Source organism: Phyllobates terribilis, unplaced genomic scaffold, assembly GCF_046119375.1.
Source record: "Phyllobates terribilis strain yellow unplaced genomic scaffold, ASM4611937v1 Scaffold_9__5_contigs__length_417890890, whole genome shotgun sequence".
Taxonomy (NCBI): domain Eukaryota; kingdom Metazoa; phylum Chordata; class Amphibia; order Anura; family Dendrobatidae; genus Phyllobates; species Phyllobates terribilis.
In genome coordinates, this window is record NW_027362769.1 from 299,637,475 (window position 1) to 299,655,335 (window position 17,861).

General features: G+C 51.6%; 1 protein-coding gene across 1 annotated transcript in view; it reads left to right on the forward strand.

The window, feature by feature from the left end:
* The first annotated feature begins 6,713 nt into the window (after positions 1-6,713).
* Positions 6,714-17,861, forward strand: part of ZC3H15 (zinc finger CCCH-type containing 15) — a 32,174-nt gene continuing 21,026 nt past the window's right edge. Inside the window, exons 1-2 of the mRNA XM_073647891.1 lie at positions 6,714-6,901; positions 12,511-12,612. Of these exons, the coding sequence (XP_073503992.1) occupies positions 6,827-6,901; positions 12,511-12,612 (177 nt within the window). The 5' untranslated portion in view covers positions 6,714-6,826. The remainder of the gene's footprint in view (positions 6,902-12,510; positions 12,613-17,861) is intronic.

Genomic DNA, 17,861 nt, shown 5'->3' on the forward strand with positions numbered 1-17,861 from the left:
AGTCTAAACCTGAAAGATCTTAGTGATGGGCTATCTGGCTCTTTTTGGTGATCAGGATCATTTGGCTCTGTTTACTAAAAAGAGCTGTCTCTTTTAGATCCCTATTTAATATGTGTTCCCTGCTCCCCTGATTCAACTCACTGGTAGAATTCTCTGCTTGATATTTCTGCTTTATCTGTCCCACTCCACTCAATATTCACATATGTCTGTCATTTCCCCACTGTAGATTTTATCTAACGTTTAGAGGTGCCAAACTGCAGAGCCTACAGAGTCCTAGCTCTGTCATTGATCACCCAGCCATCTCCTGGTGAGATGACCAGCTGCTAATTTAGCCACAAGCAGCTCCCACAATGCCCCTCATATGATGGTTTAGTGTGCCCTATATATTTAGAAGCTCTGTAAGGGGTGTACGCGTGCTGGGTTGTGCACGCGTCTTCTTGTGCAAAGTGGCTTCGGAGATTAGTGGCAGTTATTTCAGAGGCAGTTAGTCAGGGCAGGAGTCAGGTAACCAACACTTTGGCCACTCACTCTCTTTTAACTATGTTTCTGTTAACTCTCACTTTTTCCTCTATAGTCCTCCACTTTCTAGTAACCCCTCAAATCCCTACACCTAGTAAGAAACTCTTCATCTCTCCCTCCATCCTCCCCATTCATCTCACCTCCTCCTCTGAATTATTCCTCAACATTCAATCCTGGATCTCCAAACACAGACAGCCACCTCATGCGCTCTCTTGCTCCCACCTGCTAACACTTTCTCTGCTCCTCCTCACTGCTGGAGATATCTCTCCAAATCCTGGTCCTCCTCGCCATATCCCCATAGTTATTTCTACCTCCTATCCACGACCTTCCACAAACTGTTGCAACCCTTCTAACCTCACACCCATCCAACTTCACTGTGTGCAGAATTATTAGGCAAATGAGTATTTTGATAACATGATACTTTTTATACATGTTGTCCTACTCCAAGCTGCATAGGCTTGAGAGGCAACTACCAATTAAGTAAATCTGGTGATGTGCATCTCTGTAATGAGGAGGGGTGTTGACTAATGACATCAACACCCTATATAAGGTGTGCTTAATTATTAGGCAACTTCCTTTCCTTTGGCAAAATGGGTTAGAAGAGAGATTTGACGGACTCTGAAAAGTCCAAAATTGTGAGATATCTTGCAGAGGGATGCACCAGTCTTGAAATTTCCAAACTTTTGAAGCGTGATCACCGAACAATCAAGCGTTTCATGGCAAATAGCCAACAGGGTCGCAAGAAAAAGGCGCAAAATAACTGCCCATGAATTGAGGAAAATCAAGCGTGAAGCTGCCAAGATGTCATTCGCCACCAGTTTTGCCATATTTCAGAGCTGCAAAATTACTGGAGTATCAAAAAGCACAAGGTGTGCGATACTCAGGGACATGGCCAAGGTAAGGAAGGCTGAAAAACGACCACCTTTGAACAAGAAACATAAGATAAAACGTCAAGAATGGGCCAAGAAATATCTTAAGACTGATTTTTCAAAGGTTTTATGGATTGATGAAATGAGAGTGACTCTTGATGGGCCAGATGGATGGGCCAGAGGCTGGATCAGTAAAGGGCAGAGAGCTCCACTCCGACTCAGACGCCAGCAAGGTATAGGTGGGGTACTGGTATGGGCTGGTATCATCAAAGATGAACTTGTGGGACTTTTTCGGCTTGAGGATGGAGTGAAACTCAACTCCCAGATCTACTGCCAGTTTCTGGAAGACAACTTCTTCAAGCAGTGGTACAGGAAGAAGTCGGTATCGTTCAAGAAAAACATGATTTTCATGCAGGACAATGCTCCATCACATGCATCCAACTACTCCACAGCGTGGCTGGCCAGTAAAGGTCTAAAAGAAGAAAAAATAATGACATGGCCCCCTTGTTTACCTGATCTGAATCCCATAGAGGAACCTGTGGTCCATCATAAAATGTGAGATCTACAGGGAGGGAAAAAAGTACACCTCTCGGAACAGTGTCTGGTAGGCTGTGGTGGCTGCTGCACGCAATGTTGATCGAAAGCAGATGAAGCAACTGACAGAATCTATGGATGGAAGACTGTTGAGTGTCATCATAAAGAAATGTAGCTAATGTAGCTATATTGATCACGAATTTTTTTGTTTTTGCATGTCAGAAATGTTTATTTCTAAATTTTGTGTACTGATATTGGTTTACCTGGTGAAAATAAACAAGTGAGATGGGATTATATTTGGTTTTTATTAAGTTGCCTAATAATTCTGCACAGTAATAGTTACCTGCACAAACAGATATCCTCCTAAGATAGCCAAATCTAAGAAAAAAAAACACTCCAACTTCCTAAAATATTAAGCTTGGATATTTATGAGTCTTTTGGGTTGATTGAGAACATAGTTGTTGATCAATAATAAAAATAATCCTCTAAAATACAACTTGCCTAATAATTCTGCACTCAGTGTAATCCCCACTTCCTCAGTTGCACTAACTGGTGCTCTATGGAACGCTCGCTCCGTTTGCAACAAACTTTCCTACATCCACGACCTCTTCATTACTAACAAACTTTCCTTCATCGCCATCACCGAAACATGGCTCACCCCCTCTGACACAGCCTCCCCAGCTGCACTTTCATATGGCGGATTCCACCTTTCCCACACCCCCCGCCCCAACGGCAAACATGGCAGAGGCGTAGGTTTTCTCCTGTCAGATACCTGCGCTTTCACCCAAATATCACTGCCACCCTCTGTTACACTCCCCTCTTTTGAGGTGCACTGTGTGCGCATCTATTCACCCTCTGACCTCCAATTGGCCGTCATTTACCGACCCCCAGGGCTAGCCACCACTTTCTTAGACCACTTCACCGCATGGCTGCTTCACTTCCTTTCCACTGACATCCCCACTATCATAATGGGTGACTTCAACATCCCCATTGACACTTCCCACTCGTCTGTCTCTAAGTTCCTATCCCTCACTTCCTCCTTCGACCTTGCTCAATGGTCTTCGGCAGCTACTTATAAAGATGGCCACACACTGGACCTCATCATCACCCGCCTCTGTTCCCTATCTAACCTCTCTAACTCACCCCTCCCTCTCTCTGACCATAACCTCCTCACATTCTCTACCCTCTCCTCTCCAGGTGCACAATCCCCACTCCACAAACTTACACACGCTCGCCGAAACCTCAAACACCTTGACCTACACTCACTCTCTGAATCCCTCCTCCCTCTTACAGACATAAATTCCTTACACAATGCAGATGTTGCTGCCGCTTCATATAACACCACAATAGCTGCAGCTCTCGACTTGATCGCCCCTCTCACACATACCAAATCTCGCACATTCAACAGGCAACCCTGGCACACCAAACTTACTAAAGAACTGCGACGGGCCTCCAGGGTTGCAGAGCGGAGATGGAAAAGGTCTCACTCCATCGAGCACTTCATCGCATTCAAACAATCCCTCACTATTTTCAAGTCCGCACTCACTACAGCAAAACAAACCTACTTCTCATCTCTCATATCCTCCCTGTCTCACAACCCTAAACAGCTATTTAACACTTTCAATTCTCTCCTTCGTCCCCCAGCACCTCCTCCCTCTTCTCTCATCTCAGCCGAAGACTTTGCCTCATTCTTCAAGCAGAAGATTGACACCATTAGACAAAGCTTTTGCCTAAAGTCCGCACAACCCCTCCTCATATCTACTCAACCTTCCTCCTCCAAACCCCACTTTTCCACCATTACAGAAGGTCAAGTCTCCTCTTTACTCTCCAAATCCCACCTCATCACCTGCGAACTTGACCCAATCCCATCCCACCTCATCCCTAACCTTACCACAGTCTTCATCCCAACCCTAACCCACCTCTTCAACCTGTCACTAACAACCGGTGTCTTCCCCTCATGTTTCAAACATGCCGCAATCACACCCATCCTCAAAAAGCCCTCCCTTGACCCATCCTTTCTGACTAGCTACCGCCCCATATCACTTCTCCCCTTTGCCTCAAAACTACTAGAACAACATATCCACCTTGAACTGTCCTCCCACCTCTCCTCCTGTTCCCTCTTCGACCGCCTGTAATCTGGCTTCCGACCGCATCACTCGACTGAAACTGCCCTGATCAAAGTCACCAACGACCTACTAAATGCCAAATCCAAGCGACACTACTCCGTCCTCCTCCTTCTGGACCTGTCATCTGCCTTCGACACAGTGGACCATTCCCTCTTACTACAGATTCTCTCATCTCTTGGCATCACGGACTTGGCCCTATCTTGGATCTCTTCATACTTAACAGACAGGACATTCAGCGTCTCCCACTCACGCACCACCTCCTCATCTCTCCCCCTATCTGTCGGTGTCCCCCAAGGTTCAGTTCTAGGACCTCTGCTCTTCTCCATCTGCACCTTTGGCCTGGGACAGATCATAGAGTCTCACGGCTTTCAGTATCACCTCTATGCTGATGACACACAGATCTACCTCTCTGGACCCGATATCTCCTCCCTACTAACCAAAGTCCCACAATGTCTGTCCGCCATCTCATACTTCTTCTATGCCAGATTTCTAAAACTCAACATGGATAAAACAGAGTTCATCATCTTTCCACCCTCTCATTCATATCCCCCATCTGACCTATCCATCAACGTCAGTGGCTGTTCACTCTCCCCAGTCCCACAAGCTCGCTGCCTTGGGGTAACCCTGGACTCTGATCTCTCCTTCAAACCACATATCCAAGCCCTTTCCACTTCCTGCCGACTCCAACCAAAAAATATTTCACGGATCCGTGCATTCCTCAGCAAAGACTCTGCTCTGTGGCCTCCCTTCCAACACTCTTGCACTCCTCCAATCTATCCTAAACTCTGCTGCTCGACTAATCCACCTGTCCCCCCGCTATTCCCCGGCCTCCCCCCTCTGTCAATCCCTTCACTGGCTCCCCATTGCCCAGAGACTCCAGTTCAAAACCCTAACCATGGCATACAAAGCCATCCACAACCTGTCTCCTCCATACATCTGTGACCTAGTCTCCCGGTACTTACCTGCATGCAACCTCCGATCCTCACAAGATCTCCTTCTCTACTCCCCTCTTATCTCCTCTTCCCACAATCGCATACAAGATTTCTCCTGTGCATCCCCCCTACTCTGGAACTCTGTACCCCAACACATCAGACTCTCGCCTACCATGGAAGCCTTCAAAAGAAGCCTGAAGACCTACCTCTTCCGACCAGCCTACAACCTGCAGTAACCACAGCTCCACCACATTACTGCATGACCTCCTCTACCCTCACCTACTGTATCCTCACCCATCCCTTGTAGACTGTGAGCCCTCGCGGGCAGGGTCCTCGCTCCTCCTGTACCAGTCGCTGACTCGTTTTGTTAAGATTATGTAAATGTTTTTGCTATGTATATCCCTATCACATGTAAAGCGCCATGGAATAAATGGCGCTATAATAATAATAAATAATAATAATGTGTTCACCCGCAGGTGAACACATAGTTATGGTAAAATCAATGGAATCCGATGTGGTTGAAATCCTGCGCACATACAGGCAGCCATTAACAGCACTTGTTAGGGCAGGTGGGGGTCATTTTCCCCACAGTGGGAGCCTGTCAGTGTCTACAAGAGGCTCTCACTGGGGTGACGGCTCCTATTGTTCACAGTAGGGAGCTGGCTCTCCGTGCCCGATCATTTCTAAATGACCCATCACTAGAAGAGATCCCAGCATTCCCATCATTCTATTCCATGTGTAGGTTCCACTCCTCGTGTTGGCTCACAAATACTGAAGCACAAGGCCATTTTATATGGGGTGATGATCAGACAAATGGACTTTATAAGAAAGCTCTTTACAAATCACTGTGCTGCAGAAATGTTCATTAATGAGCTGGAAAACAAGCAGCTATGGTGCTGTTCACATCTGTAATGCAGCCTAAGCAGGGGTGTAGGTCAGCAGCACCTCATGTAAACAAGATGGAGATGATGACAATAATGACGGGAAAAGGGACGGATCATTGTGATGTAAATCAGCATAGACGGACATGTTGTGGACCCACGCCCGCTGCTCTCAGTATATGCTGCAGATGTCGCCCGTATGCATGAGGTTTATCACAATCGCATGCACTGTGTCATCACTGTAACACACGGGATTGTCCGCAAGACAATATAAGGCCACGGCTCCACTATCAGTATTTTTTCTCAGGAGTGGGAGCCAAAACCAGGAGTGGGTGATAAATGCAGAATTGGTGACTTGTTTCTATTATACCTTTTCTCTGATTGTTCCTCACCTGGTTTTGGCTCCCACTCCTGAGAAAAAATACTGACCGAATACTGATAGTGGGACCGTGGCCTTAGGGGGAGACTCTGATTCGGCATGGAGCGGCCTTAGCCTTATGTGCAGGGTCCTGCATGACCACAGGATTACAGGGTCTCATGTTGTAAGATAGGATCTGCATAGTGTTTCTGATCGGTGAGGGTCCTAAGACCCCTACAGTCAGTCACAGCAGCAGGGCAATGTACAGGCTCAGTAGTAAGCCTATGGGATGCAGCTCTGAGAGGGAATGTACAGTCCCATAGACCACTAATGAGCCCATACACCGACACTCATAGTCCTGTCACTGCAGACTGCATGGTAAGTGCAGGGAACACTGCCGCACATCTGGACTACACATCCCATGATGCCTGACCAACGCACAGCACCATGGGAGATCCAGGCCAGCCACTGCAGCGGCAGCACGGTGCGTCACGCCGGTCTCGTCTCTCCGGCTCGTCTAGGAGTGATGACGTCACTGCTGAACTTCCAGCCGTAAAGCGAGCTCTTATGTGAAGCAGGGAGTGCAGTCAGGACTGCGTGCACCGCAATGCCACCAAAGAAGGCGCCAGCTCCCCAGCCGACCAAGAAGACAGACCAGAAGAAGAAGGAAAAGATCATAGAGGTGACGCCAGAACCCGTGTGCTGAGCAGAGCGCCACATGTGTCCGGGCGGCCCCGGCCTGCCGGCTGTCATCTGTGCGGGAGCGTGCTGCCTCCTCCCCAGTCCACCATGGGCCCCTGGGCCTCGCCTCTCCGGTCCTGTGGTTGGAGCTGGTTACCGAACGGCTCAGTGCTGATCCCCTGTGCTCCCTGTCAGTATGCCCATCTGCTGAGACATAAAGGGGGGCTCCAGAAACGGCCAGAGCTATAACACAGAGACATAGAGGGGGGCTCCAGAAACGGCCAGAGCTATAACACAGACATAAAGAGGGGCTCCAGAGACAGCCAAAGCTATAACACAGAGACATAAAGGGGGGCTCCAGAAACGGCCAGAGCTATAACACAGAGACATAGAGGGGGGCTCCAGAAACAGCCAAAGCTACAACACAGAGACATAAAGGGGGGCTCCAGAGACAGCCAAAGCTACAACACAGAGACATAAAGGGGGCTCCAGAAACGGCCAGAGCTATAACACAGAGACATAGAGGGGGGCTCCAGAAACAGCCAGAGCTATAACACAGAGACATAAAGGGGGGCTCCAGAGACAGCCAAAGCTATAACACAGAGACATAAAGGGGGGCTCCAGAAACGGTCAGAGCTATAACACAGAGACATAAAGAGGGGCTCCAGAGACGGCCAGAGCTATAACACAGAGACATAGAGGGGGGCTCCAGAAACAGCCAGAGCTATAACACAGAGACATAAAGGGGGGCTCCAGAGACGGCCAGAGCTATAACACAGAGACATAGAGGGGGGCTCCAGAAACAGCCAGAGCTATAACACAGAGACATAAAGAGGGGCTCCAGAGACGGCCAGAGCTATAACACAGAGTCATAAAGGGGGGCACCAGAAACAGCCAGAGCTATAACACAGAGACATAAAGAGGGGCTCCAGAGACGGCCAGAGCTATAACACAGAGACATAAAGAGGGGCTCCAGAAACAGCCAGAGCTATAACAGAGACATAAAGGGGGCTCCAGAGACGGCCAGAGCTATAACACAGACATAAAGAGGGGCTCCAGAGACGGCCAAAGCTACAACACAGAGACATAAAGAGGGGCTCCAGAGACGGCCAGAGCTATAAGACAGAGACATAGAGGGGGGCACCAGAAACAGCCAAAGCTACAACACAGAGACATAAAGAGGGGCTCCAGAGACGGCCAAAGCTACAACACAGAGACATAAAGGGGGCTCCAGAAACAGCCAAAGCTACAACACAGAGACATAAAGGGGGGCTCCAGAGACGGTCAGAGCTATAAGACAGAGACATAAAAGGGGGCTCCAGAGACAGCCAAAGCTATAAGACAGAGACATAAAGAGGGGCTCCAGAGACGGCCAGAGCTATAACACAGAGACATAGAGGGGGGCACCAGAAACAGCCAAAGCTACAACACAGACATAAAGAGGGGCCCCAGAGACGGCCAAAGCTACAACACAGAGACATAAAGGGGGCTCCAGAAACGGCCAGAGCTATAACACAGAGACATAAAGGGGGGCTCCAGAAACAGCCAAAGCTACAACACAGAGACATAAAGGGGGCTCCAGAAACAGCCAAAGCTACAACACAGAGACATAAAGGGGGGCTCCAGAAACGGCCAGAGCTATAACACAGAGACATAAAGAGGGGCTCCAGAGACGGCCAGAGCTATAACACAGAGACATAGAGGGGGGCTCCAGAGATGGCCAGAGCTATAACACAGAGACATAAAGGGGGGCTCCAGAGATGGCCAGAGCTATAACACAGAGACCTAAAGGGGGCTCCAGAGATGACCAGAGCTATAACACAGAGACATAAAGGGGGCTCCAGAGACGACCAGAGCTATAACACAGAGACATAAAGGGGGGCTCCAGAGACGGCCAGAGCTATAACACAGAGACATAAAGGGGGGCTCCAGAGATGGCCAGAGCTATAACACAGAGACATAAAGGGGGCTCCAGAGACGGCCAGAGCTATAACACAGAGACATAAAGGGGGCTCCAGAGACGGCCAGAGCTATAACACAGAGACATAAAGGGGGCTCCAGAGACGGCCAGAGCTATAACACAGAGACATAAAGGGGGCTCCAGAGACGGCCAGAGCTATAACACAGAGACATAAAGGGGGCTCCAGAGACGGCCAGAGCTATAACACAGAGACATAAAGGGGGGCTCCAGAGACGGCCAGAGCTATAACACAGAGACATAAAGGGGGGCTCCAGAGACGGCCAGAGCTATAACACAGAGACATAAAGGGGGGCTCCAGAGACGGCCAGAGCTATAACACTGAGACATACAGGGGGGCTGCAGAGACGGCCAAAGCTATAACACAGAGACATAAAGGGAGGCTCCAGAGATGGCCAGAGCTATAACACAGAGACATAAAGGGGGCTCCAGAGACGGCCAGGGCTATAACACAGAGACATAAAGGGGGCTCCAGAGACGGCCAGAGCTATAACACAGACATAAAGGGGGGCTCCAGAAACAGCCAAAGCTACAACACAGAGACATAAAGGGGGCTCCAGAAACAGCCAAAGCTACAACACAGAGACATAAAGGGGGGCTCCAGAGATGGCCAGAGCTATAACAGAGACATAAAGGGGGGCTCCAGAGATGGCCAGAGCTATAACACAGAGACATAAAGAGGGGCTCCAGAGACGGCCAGAGCTATAACACAGAGACATAAAGGGGGGCTCCAGAGACGGCCAGAGCTATAACACAGAGACATAAAGGGGGGCTCCAGAGACGGCCAGAGCTATAACACTGAGACATACAGGGGGGCTGCAGAGACGGCCAAAGCTATAACATAGAGACATATGCCAGTGTTTAGGGCTGTGGTGCTCTATGTCCCTTAGGCTCTCATTTACAGTCCCATTCCAGAGTTTTTCTATCTCCCAATCATTTATCAGTCAGGTATCCATAATGTATTTTTCCTGTATATGGTAAATAATTACCCATCGCCTTCTTCTGCCGTCTCCAGTACTGCTCCAGTCCTCCCCTGCTTGGTGTGGCTGCGGCTCTGCTTGCTGGCTCACACTGCGGATCGTTACGTACTCTCTTATTGTAGGTCCATCAGAGCCTTGTTCTGGATCTAATAGACTTACATTGGTCACACAGCAAGCACTGGAGTGAGCAGGTTAGTCACATGGTGCTGGAAACTGCAGAAGATGGCGAGTGGTTAGGATTTTATCGCACACGGAGCGCACGTTACTGATGCCTAACCAATGGAGAAATATAAGAACAACTCTGCAGTGGTACTTTAGCAACATATATACCAGACACTTTTGGCCCCTGTCTGATGAATAAGGCCTATGGATACCTTTGATGCATACGCAGTGTGAATACACCCTCAGCAGTCCTTGTTAGTACAGTCTTGTTTCTACACCGTTATCACTGCGTTATATGTAGGTGGAAAAAATGCAAAAAAAAAAAAGCAACCCCACTAAGAAAAGTAGAATTAAAAGTTGAAATTTTATTGCACAATTAGTAATAAATATGCAGGTAAATAGCACAAGGTGGAATGGGAAAAATACACACTTAAAAAAACACACACAGACAGCGCTTGGCATGCTACGGTCCCAGATATGCTAAGGTAGAGGCATGTTGCTAGTGAAGCCCCACATGGGTTAATGTATTAGAAGTATTTGATGCCATCTAGTGGACATGGGCTAAAAGAAGGCTGTGCCGAAACGCGTGTCGGGGTGGACGTGCGCGCACCTTATGGTGTCCAGTACTCTGCTGTGGCTATCTCTTGATAAGCATATTAATATCTTTGGCCCTGATTTTGGAATATACCTGTTAGTACTTTAATGAATTTTCGTGGACCAGGGACCTGATCAGTCCATGTCCACTAGATGGCATCAAATACTTCTAATACATTAGCCCATGTGGGGCTGCACTAGCATCATGCCTCTACCTTAGCATATCTGAGGCCGTAGCATGCCAAGCGCTGTCTGTGTTTTTTTAAGTGTGTATTTTTCCCATTCCACCTTGTGCTATTTACCTGTATATTTATTAATAATTGTGCAATAAAATTTCAACTTTTAATTCTACTTTTCTTAGTGAGGTTGCTTTTTTCGCATTTTTTCCTTGGTTTTTCTGATATTATTCGCGAATATGCCCCGTTCTAATAGTAATCCAAAGGTGATTGTAAGTACTTGCTATTAAAAATGATATTTACACCAGTTGACTATAATTGTTATATATAGGCGTAGTTTCTCTTCTTGTATCCTGAGTATATGTGTTTTCCTCTTCTGACACCTCACAGCCCATTTGAGTCTGACTACGATCTTGCAGATGAGGGGTAGCATATTTACCCTGATTCTTCTTGCTCTCTGGTGCCGTGATAAGCATTGTGGGACTGGAGCAGCCACCTACTCTAGGGCAGTACAGAAGCCTGCGGGTTTGTATGTACAGGACTTTGGTGGCAGCATGGTTTCTACCTTTAGGTTACTTCCAAATTCAAAGGCTATTTTGACCTCTGGGACCTCCTGCGATCCCAGGAATTGGGCTCTGCACTGCCCCGTCTAGTGTGAAGCAGATGTGCTGGACTATTTCCAGCAGTCCTATTGAGAAGTAACTGAACATGTGCACTTTTGTTAAAATCAACATGAGGCTCTGGAGAACCCAGTTCCAGGGTTATAGGATCCCAATTCTCCAGATAGCTGGAGCATTGACCCAGCAGTCAAGTTATCCCCTATCCTAATGGTATAACTTATAATTTGGGGAAAACCCTTTAAGAAAACAAACACATGGCAAAGAAAACTACCTTGCATTGAGATGTACTTGCTTTTGGCCATGACTACATGAGTAGGCCAAGATGGCTGTCTACACCATTACAGATGCCATGTGTACTGTACACTATACGTTTTAGGGAATGGTAGGATGGAGGACCACCATTTAAAAAATGTCACCATTTCAGACCTATAATAAACACTTTTATCATTGAAGATTTTGTGCATTAATCCTGGACAATAATTCATACAAATGCAGAATCTTAGCCATATGCACTACTAGTAAATGGGCCTCTGTCCTTCTTGTGTCTGGGTCCAACATCCCAGGACCACTTATCCAAGGTGACCACAACCTCTTGCCTTGTACTGGTAGCTGTCAGCAAAATAATGCTGGTATAAAGGTGCATACACCAGCAATACGTCACATTTTCAAGCCCACGCTATAGGAAGGCTGGTACATGTAGTGCATATTGCCAGTGTATAACGTAATACAACCACTGTGTAAGAAATGGCTATATTGGTCCTCTATTCAGCTGTATAGGGTATATTCCCACAGGACACAAAATCAGCGGATTTTCCAACCAGTTTTTCCTGGCTGAAAATGTTCTGCCTTTTGCAGGACCTGCGTTCTGCCTTTTGCAGGACCTGCGTTTGACCCGCGCATGAATGCAAAGAATGAAATATGCAGTTATTCCCAACTATCTTTCACAGGTGTTTACTGCAGTGGGAGGTTGGCAGCAGACATGCCATGTGGGAACATGCCCTTAATGTCATTATGTTGCATGTGGAAAATACTGATATGGTTGCCACATTGTTCAATCACATGGTGGATTTGTCCTAAATACATTTTATCTTTGATTGAAGGACAAGACCTTTGGCCTTAAGAACAAAAAGGGTGCCAAGCAGCAGAAATTCATAAAAAATGTCACACATCAGGTGAAATACGGGCAGCAGAACCCTCGAGTGGTAAGTAAGCGCTGTATCCAGTGGTTTGTAGCAGTCATACTGACAATGTGAGAGTGGTACGGTCATCGTGCCTTATGCCATTACTGGCAGTACGGTATAGAGCCCACCTGGCCTTAGATCCACCCCTGGTAAGGCTTAGCCAGTCCAGAGCCACCACTTTTCCTGCACTAACACTATATATTATCTCTGTAATTACTCCTAGCCGGTGATCAGCAGAACTGACACTTAGGAGCCATAGTTCCCTATCATCACCCCGTGTGCCAACATGCAAATCATTATCAGTACATCCCATGTGAAGAGAGAATACCCTGCCAACAATAGCACAACCTGTATGGGGATAACTATGGAAGTAACGCTGAGTCCTGTGCCTCTGCATGCTCAATATGATTGTCACATGTAAGACCAAGACTAATCACTATTTTTGCAGCGTATCCAATCATGTAAAAGGACCATAGCAGCTTCGAGAACCAAACATGGTGCATTATGCCCTTCCAAGGATTTTTTTTGCATTTTCTTTTCTACCATTAGATATAAATTTTTGGGTTTTTTTTTGTCACAGGATGAGTTGTAGTATTGAATGATAGATTTTATTTTACCTTACAATGTAGTGAGAAGGGGGCGGACGCAATTTGCCATTGTTTTGGGCAGGGCTGTGAAGTTGGTAAGCCAAACCTCCGACTCCTCAATTTCCATCACACCGACTCCACGACTCCCTCATACATGGCTCATGTTTAAGTGATAAATTTACTGTAGCACAGATTCATCTCCGCTAAAAGTCTAGACCAGTGATGGCGAACCTTGTGGAGACTGAGTGCCCAAACTGCAATCCAAAACCCATTTATTTATCACAAAGTGCCAACACGGCAATTTAACCTGAATACTGAGGTTTTAGTTTAGAAAAACTACTCGTACATTAGCGCGCTATAGAGTCTATAGCAGAGAGCTTGTAAGCGCTACACTCCAAGCCTAAGATACTAGCCACCGATTGCAGAGGATTTTTAATCAAAAGTCAAATTGCAAAATTTTGTTTTTACAACCTCTTTGCAATTGTAACCCTTTATCATATTGAGAATAAACCTTTAAGCCAAGGATGTCAAACTGAAATACACAGAGGGCCAGAGTTAAAAGCTTAGAAAAAGTCGCTGGCCAACCTTGGCATTTGTTAAAAAAAATGTATACAATTGAGGATTTTTCCTTATCAAATAAAACAATTAACTTTTGGAATTATAGTGGAATAATATAATATGTTATGTAAAAGCAGTAAAAAGCATACAGTCCTATTTAAATATGTAATAACAAAGGATAAAAAAAACTTTGAATAATATTGATAATAAAGTATGATGCTAACAAAACTGTTCCCAAACACAGTATGATACCCCCACAGTGAATTCCTCCACACACACAGTATGATGACCCTACTGTACCCCCTCCCTCAATCCCCCTAACAAAGAATGGAGACCCCATCACAGTATGATTCTCCAACTGTAATCCCCACAAAGCCCTCCATACAGTATAATGGCTACAAAAAGTGCTCCATACAGTATAATGGCTACAAAAAGTGCTCCATACAGTATAATGGCTACAAAAAGTGCTCCATACAGCGTAATGGGCCACACAAAAAGTGCTCCATACAGTATAATGGCTACAAAAAGTGCTCCATACAGCGCAATGGGCCCCACAAAAAGTGCTCCATACAGCGTAATGGGCCCCACAAAAAGTGCTCCATACAGCGTAATGGGCCCCACAAAAAGTGCTCCACGCAGCGCAATGGGCCCCACAAAAAGTGCTCCACGCAGCGCAATGGGCCCCACAAAAAGTGCTCCACGCAGCGCAATGGGCCCCACAAAAAGTGCTCCACGCAGCGCAATGGGCCCCACAAAAAGGGCTCCACGCAGCGCAATGGGCCCCACAAAAAGGGCTCCGCGCAGCGCAATGGGCCCCACAAAAAGGGCTCCGCGCAGCGCAATGGGCCCCACAAAAAGGGCTCCGCGCAGCGCAATGGGCCCCACAAAAAGGGCTCCGCGCAGCGCAATGGGCCCCACAAAAAGGGCTCCGCGCAGCGCAATGGGCCCCACAAAAAGGGCTCCGCGCAGCGCAATGGGCCCCACAAAAAGGGCTCCGCGCAGCGCAATGGGCCCCACAAAAAGGGCTCCGCGCAGCGCAATGGGCCCCACAAAAAGGGCTCCGCGCAGCGCAATGGGCCCCACAAAAAGGGCTCCGCGCAGCGCAATGGGCCCCACAAAAAGGGCTCCGCGCAGCGCAATGGGCCCCACAAAAAGGGCTCCGCGCAGCGCAGTGGGCCCCACAAAAAGGGCTCCGCGCAGCGCAGTGGGCCCCACAAAAAGGGCTCCGCGCAGCGCAGTGGGCCCCACAGAAAGGGCTCCGCGCAGCGCAGTGGGCCCCACAGAAAGGGCTCCGCGCAGCGCAGTGGGCCCCACAGAAAGGGCTCCGCGCAGCGCAGTGGGCCCCACAGAAAGGGCTCCGCGCAGCGCAGTGGGCCCCACAGAAAGGGCTCCGCGCAGCGCAGTGGGCCCCACAGAAAGGGCTCCGCGCAGCGCAGTGGGCCCCACAGAAAGGGCTCCGCGCAGCGCAGTGGGCCCCACAGAAAGGGCTCCGCGCAGCGCAGTGGGCCCCACAGAAAGGGCTCCGCGCAGCGCAGTGGGCCCCACAGAAAGGGCTCCGCGCAGCGCAGTGGGCCCCACAGAAAGGGCTCCGCGCAGCGCAGTGGGCCCCACAGAAAGGGCTCCGCGCAGCGCAGTGGGCCCCACAGAAAGGGCTCCGCGCAGCGCAGTGGGCCCCACAGAAAGGGCTCCGCGCAGCGCAGAACAGAAAGGGCTGCCGCGAGCGCTAGTGGGCCCCAGAAAAGGGCTAGCCGCGCAGCGCAGTGGGGCCCACCCAGAAAGGGCCTTGGGTTACCCGCCGCAGCGCGGGGCCCCACAGCAAGGCTCGCGTCGCGCAGTGCCCCGAGAGGGCTCCGCGCAGCGCAGTGGGCCCCACAGAAAGGGCTCCGCGCAGCGCAGTGGGCCCCACAGAAAGGGCTCCGCGCAGCGCAGGGGCCCCACAGAAAGGGCTCCGCGCAGCGCAGTGGGCCCCACAGAAAGGGCTCCGCGCAGGCGCAGTGGGCCCCACAGAAAGGGCTCCGCGCAGCGCAGTGGGCCCCACAGCAAGGGCTCCGCGCAGCGCAGTGGGCCCCACAGAAAGGGCTCCGCGCAGCGCAGTGGGCCCCACAGAAAGGGCTCCGGCGCAGCGCAGTGGGCCCCACAGAAAGGGCCTCCGCGCAGCGCAGTGGGCCCACAGAAAGGGCTCCGCGCAGCGCAGGGGCCCCACAGAAAGGGCTCCGCGCAGCGCAGTGGGCCCCACAGAAAGGGCTCCGCGCAGCGCAGTGGGCCCCACAGGAAAGGGCTCCGCGCAGCGCAGTGGGCCCCAGACAGAAAGGGCTCCGCGCAGCGCAGTGGGCCCCACAGAAAGGGCTCCGCGCAGCGCAGTGGGCCCACAGAAAGGGCTCCGCGCAGCGCAGTGGGCCCCACAGAAAGGGCTCCGCGCAGCGCAGTGGGCCCCACAGAAAGGGCTCCGCGCAGCGCAGTGGGCCCCACAGAAAGGGCTCCGCGCAGCGCAGTGGGCCCCACAGAAAGGGCTCCGCGCAGCGCAGTGGGCCCCACAGAAAGGGCTCCGCGCAGCGCAGTGGGCCCCACAGAAAGGGCTCCGCGCAGCGCAGTGGGCCCCACAGAAAGGGCTCCGCGCAGCGCAGTGGGCCCCACAGAAAGGGCTCCGCGCAGCGCAGTGGGCCCCACAGAAAGGGCTCCGCGCAGCGCAGTGGGCCCCACAGAAAGGGCTCCGCGCAGCGCAGTGGGCCCCACAGAAAGGGCTCCGCGCAGCGCAGTGGGCCCCACAGAAAGGGCTCCGCGCAGCGCAGTGGGCCCCACAGAAAGGGCTCCGCGCAGCGCAGTGGGCCCCACAGAAAGGGCTCCGCGCAGCGCAGTGGGCCCCACAGAAAGGGCTCCGCGCAGCGCAGTGGGCCCCACAGAAAGGGCTCCGCGCAGCGCAGTGGGCCCCACAGAAAGGGCTCCGCGCAGCGCAGTGGGCCCCACAGAAAGGGCTCCGCGCAGCGCAGTGGGCCCCACAGAAAGGGCTCCGCGCAGCGCAGTGGGCCCCACAGAAAGGGCTCCGCGCAGCGCAGTGGGCCCCACAGAAAGGGCTCCGCGCAGCGCAGTGGGCCCCACAGAAAGGGCTCCGCGCAGCGCAGTGGGCCCCACAGAAAGGGCTCCGCGCAGCGCAGTGGGCCCCACAGAAAGGGCTCCGCGCAGCGCAGTGGGCCCCACAGAAAGGGCTCCGCGCAGCGCAGTGGGCCCCACAGAAAGGGCTCCGCGCAGCGCAGTGGGCCCCACAGAAAGGGCTCCGCGCAGCGCAGTGGGCCCCACAGAAAGGGCTCCGCGCAGCGCAGTGGGCCCCACAGAAAGGGCTCCGCGCAGCGCAGTGGGCCCCACAGAAAGGGCTCCGCGCAGCGCAGTGGGCCCCACAGAAAGGGCTCCGCGCAGCGCAGTGGGCCCCACAGAAAGGGCTCCGCGCAGCGCAGTGGGCCCCACAGAAAGGGCTCCGCGCAGCGCAGTGGGCCCCACAGAAAGGGCTCCGCGCAGCGCAGTGGGCCCCACAGAAAGGGCTCCGCGCAGCGCAGTGGGCCCCACAGAAAGGGCTCCGCGCAGCGCAGTGGGCCCCACAGAAAGGGCTCCGCGCAGCGCAGTGGGCCCCACAGAAAGGGCTCCGCGCAGCGCAGTGGGCCCCACAGAAAGGGCTCCGCGCAGCGCAGTGGGCCCCACAGAAAGGGCTCCGCGCAGCGCAGTGGGCCCCACAGAAAGGGCTCCGCGCAGCGCAGTGGGCCCCACAGAAAGGGCTCCGCGCAGCGCAGTGGGCCCCACAGAAAGGGCTCCGCGCAGCGCAGTGGGCCCCACAGAAAGGGCTCCGCGCAGCGCAGTGGGCCCCACAGAAAGGGCTCCGCGCAGCGCAGTGGGCCCCACAGAAAGGGCTCCGCGCAGCGCAGTGGGCCCCACAGAAAGGGCTCCGCGCAGCGCAGTGGGCCCCACAGAAAGGGCTCCGCGCAGCGCAGTGGGCCCACAGAAAGGGCTCCGCGCAGCGCAGTGGGCCCCACAGAAAGGGCTCCGCGCAGCGCAGTGGGCCCCACAGAAAGGGCTCCGCGCAGCGCAGTGGGCCCCACAGAAAGGGCTCCGCGCAGCGCAGTGGGCCCCACAGAAAGG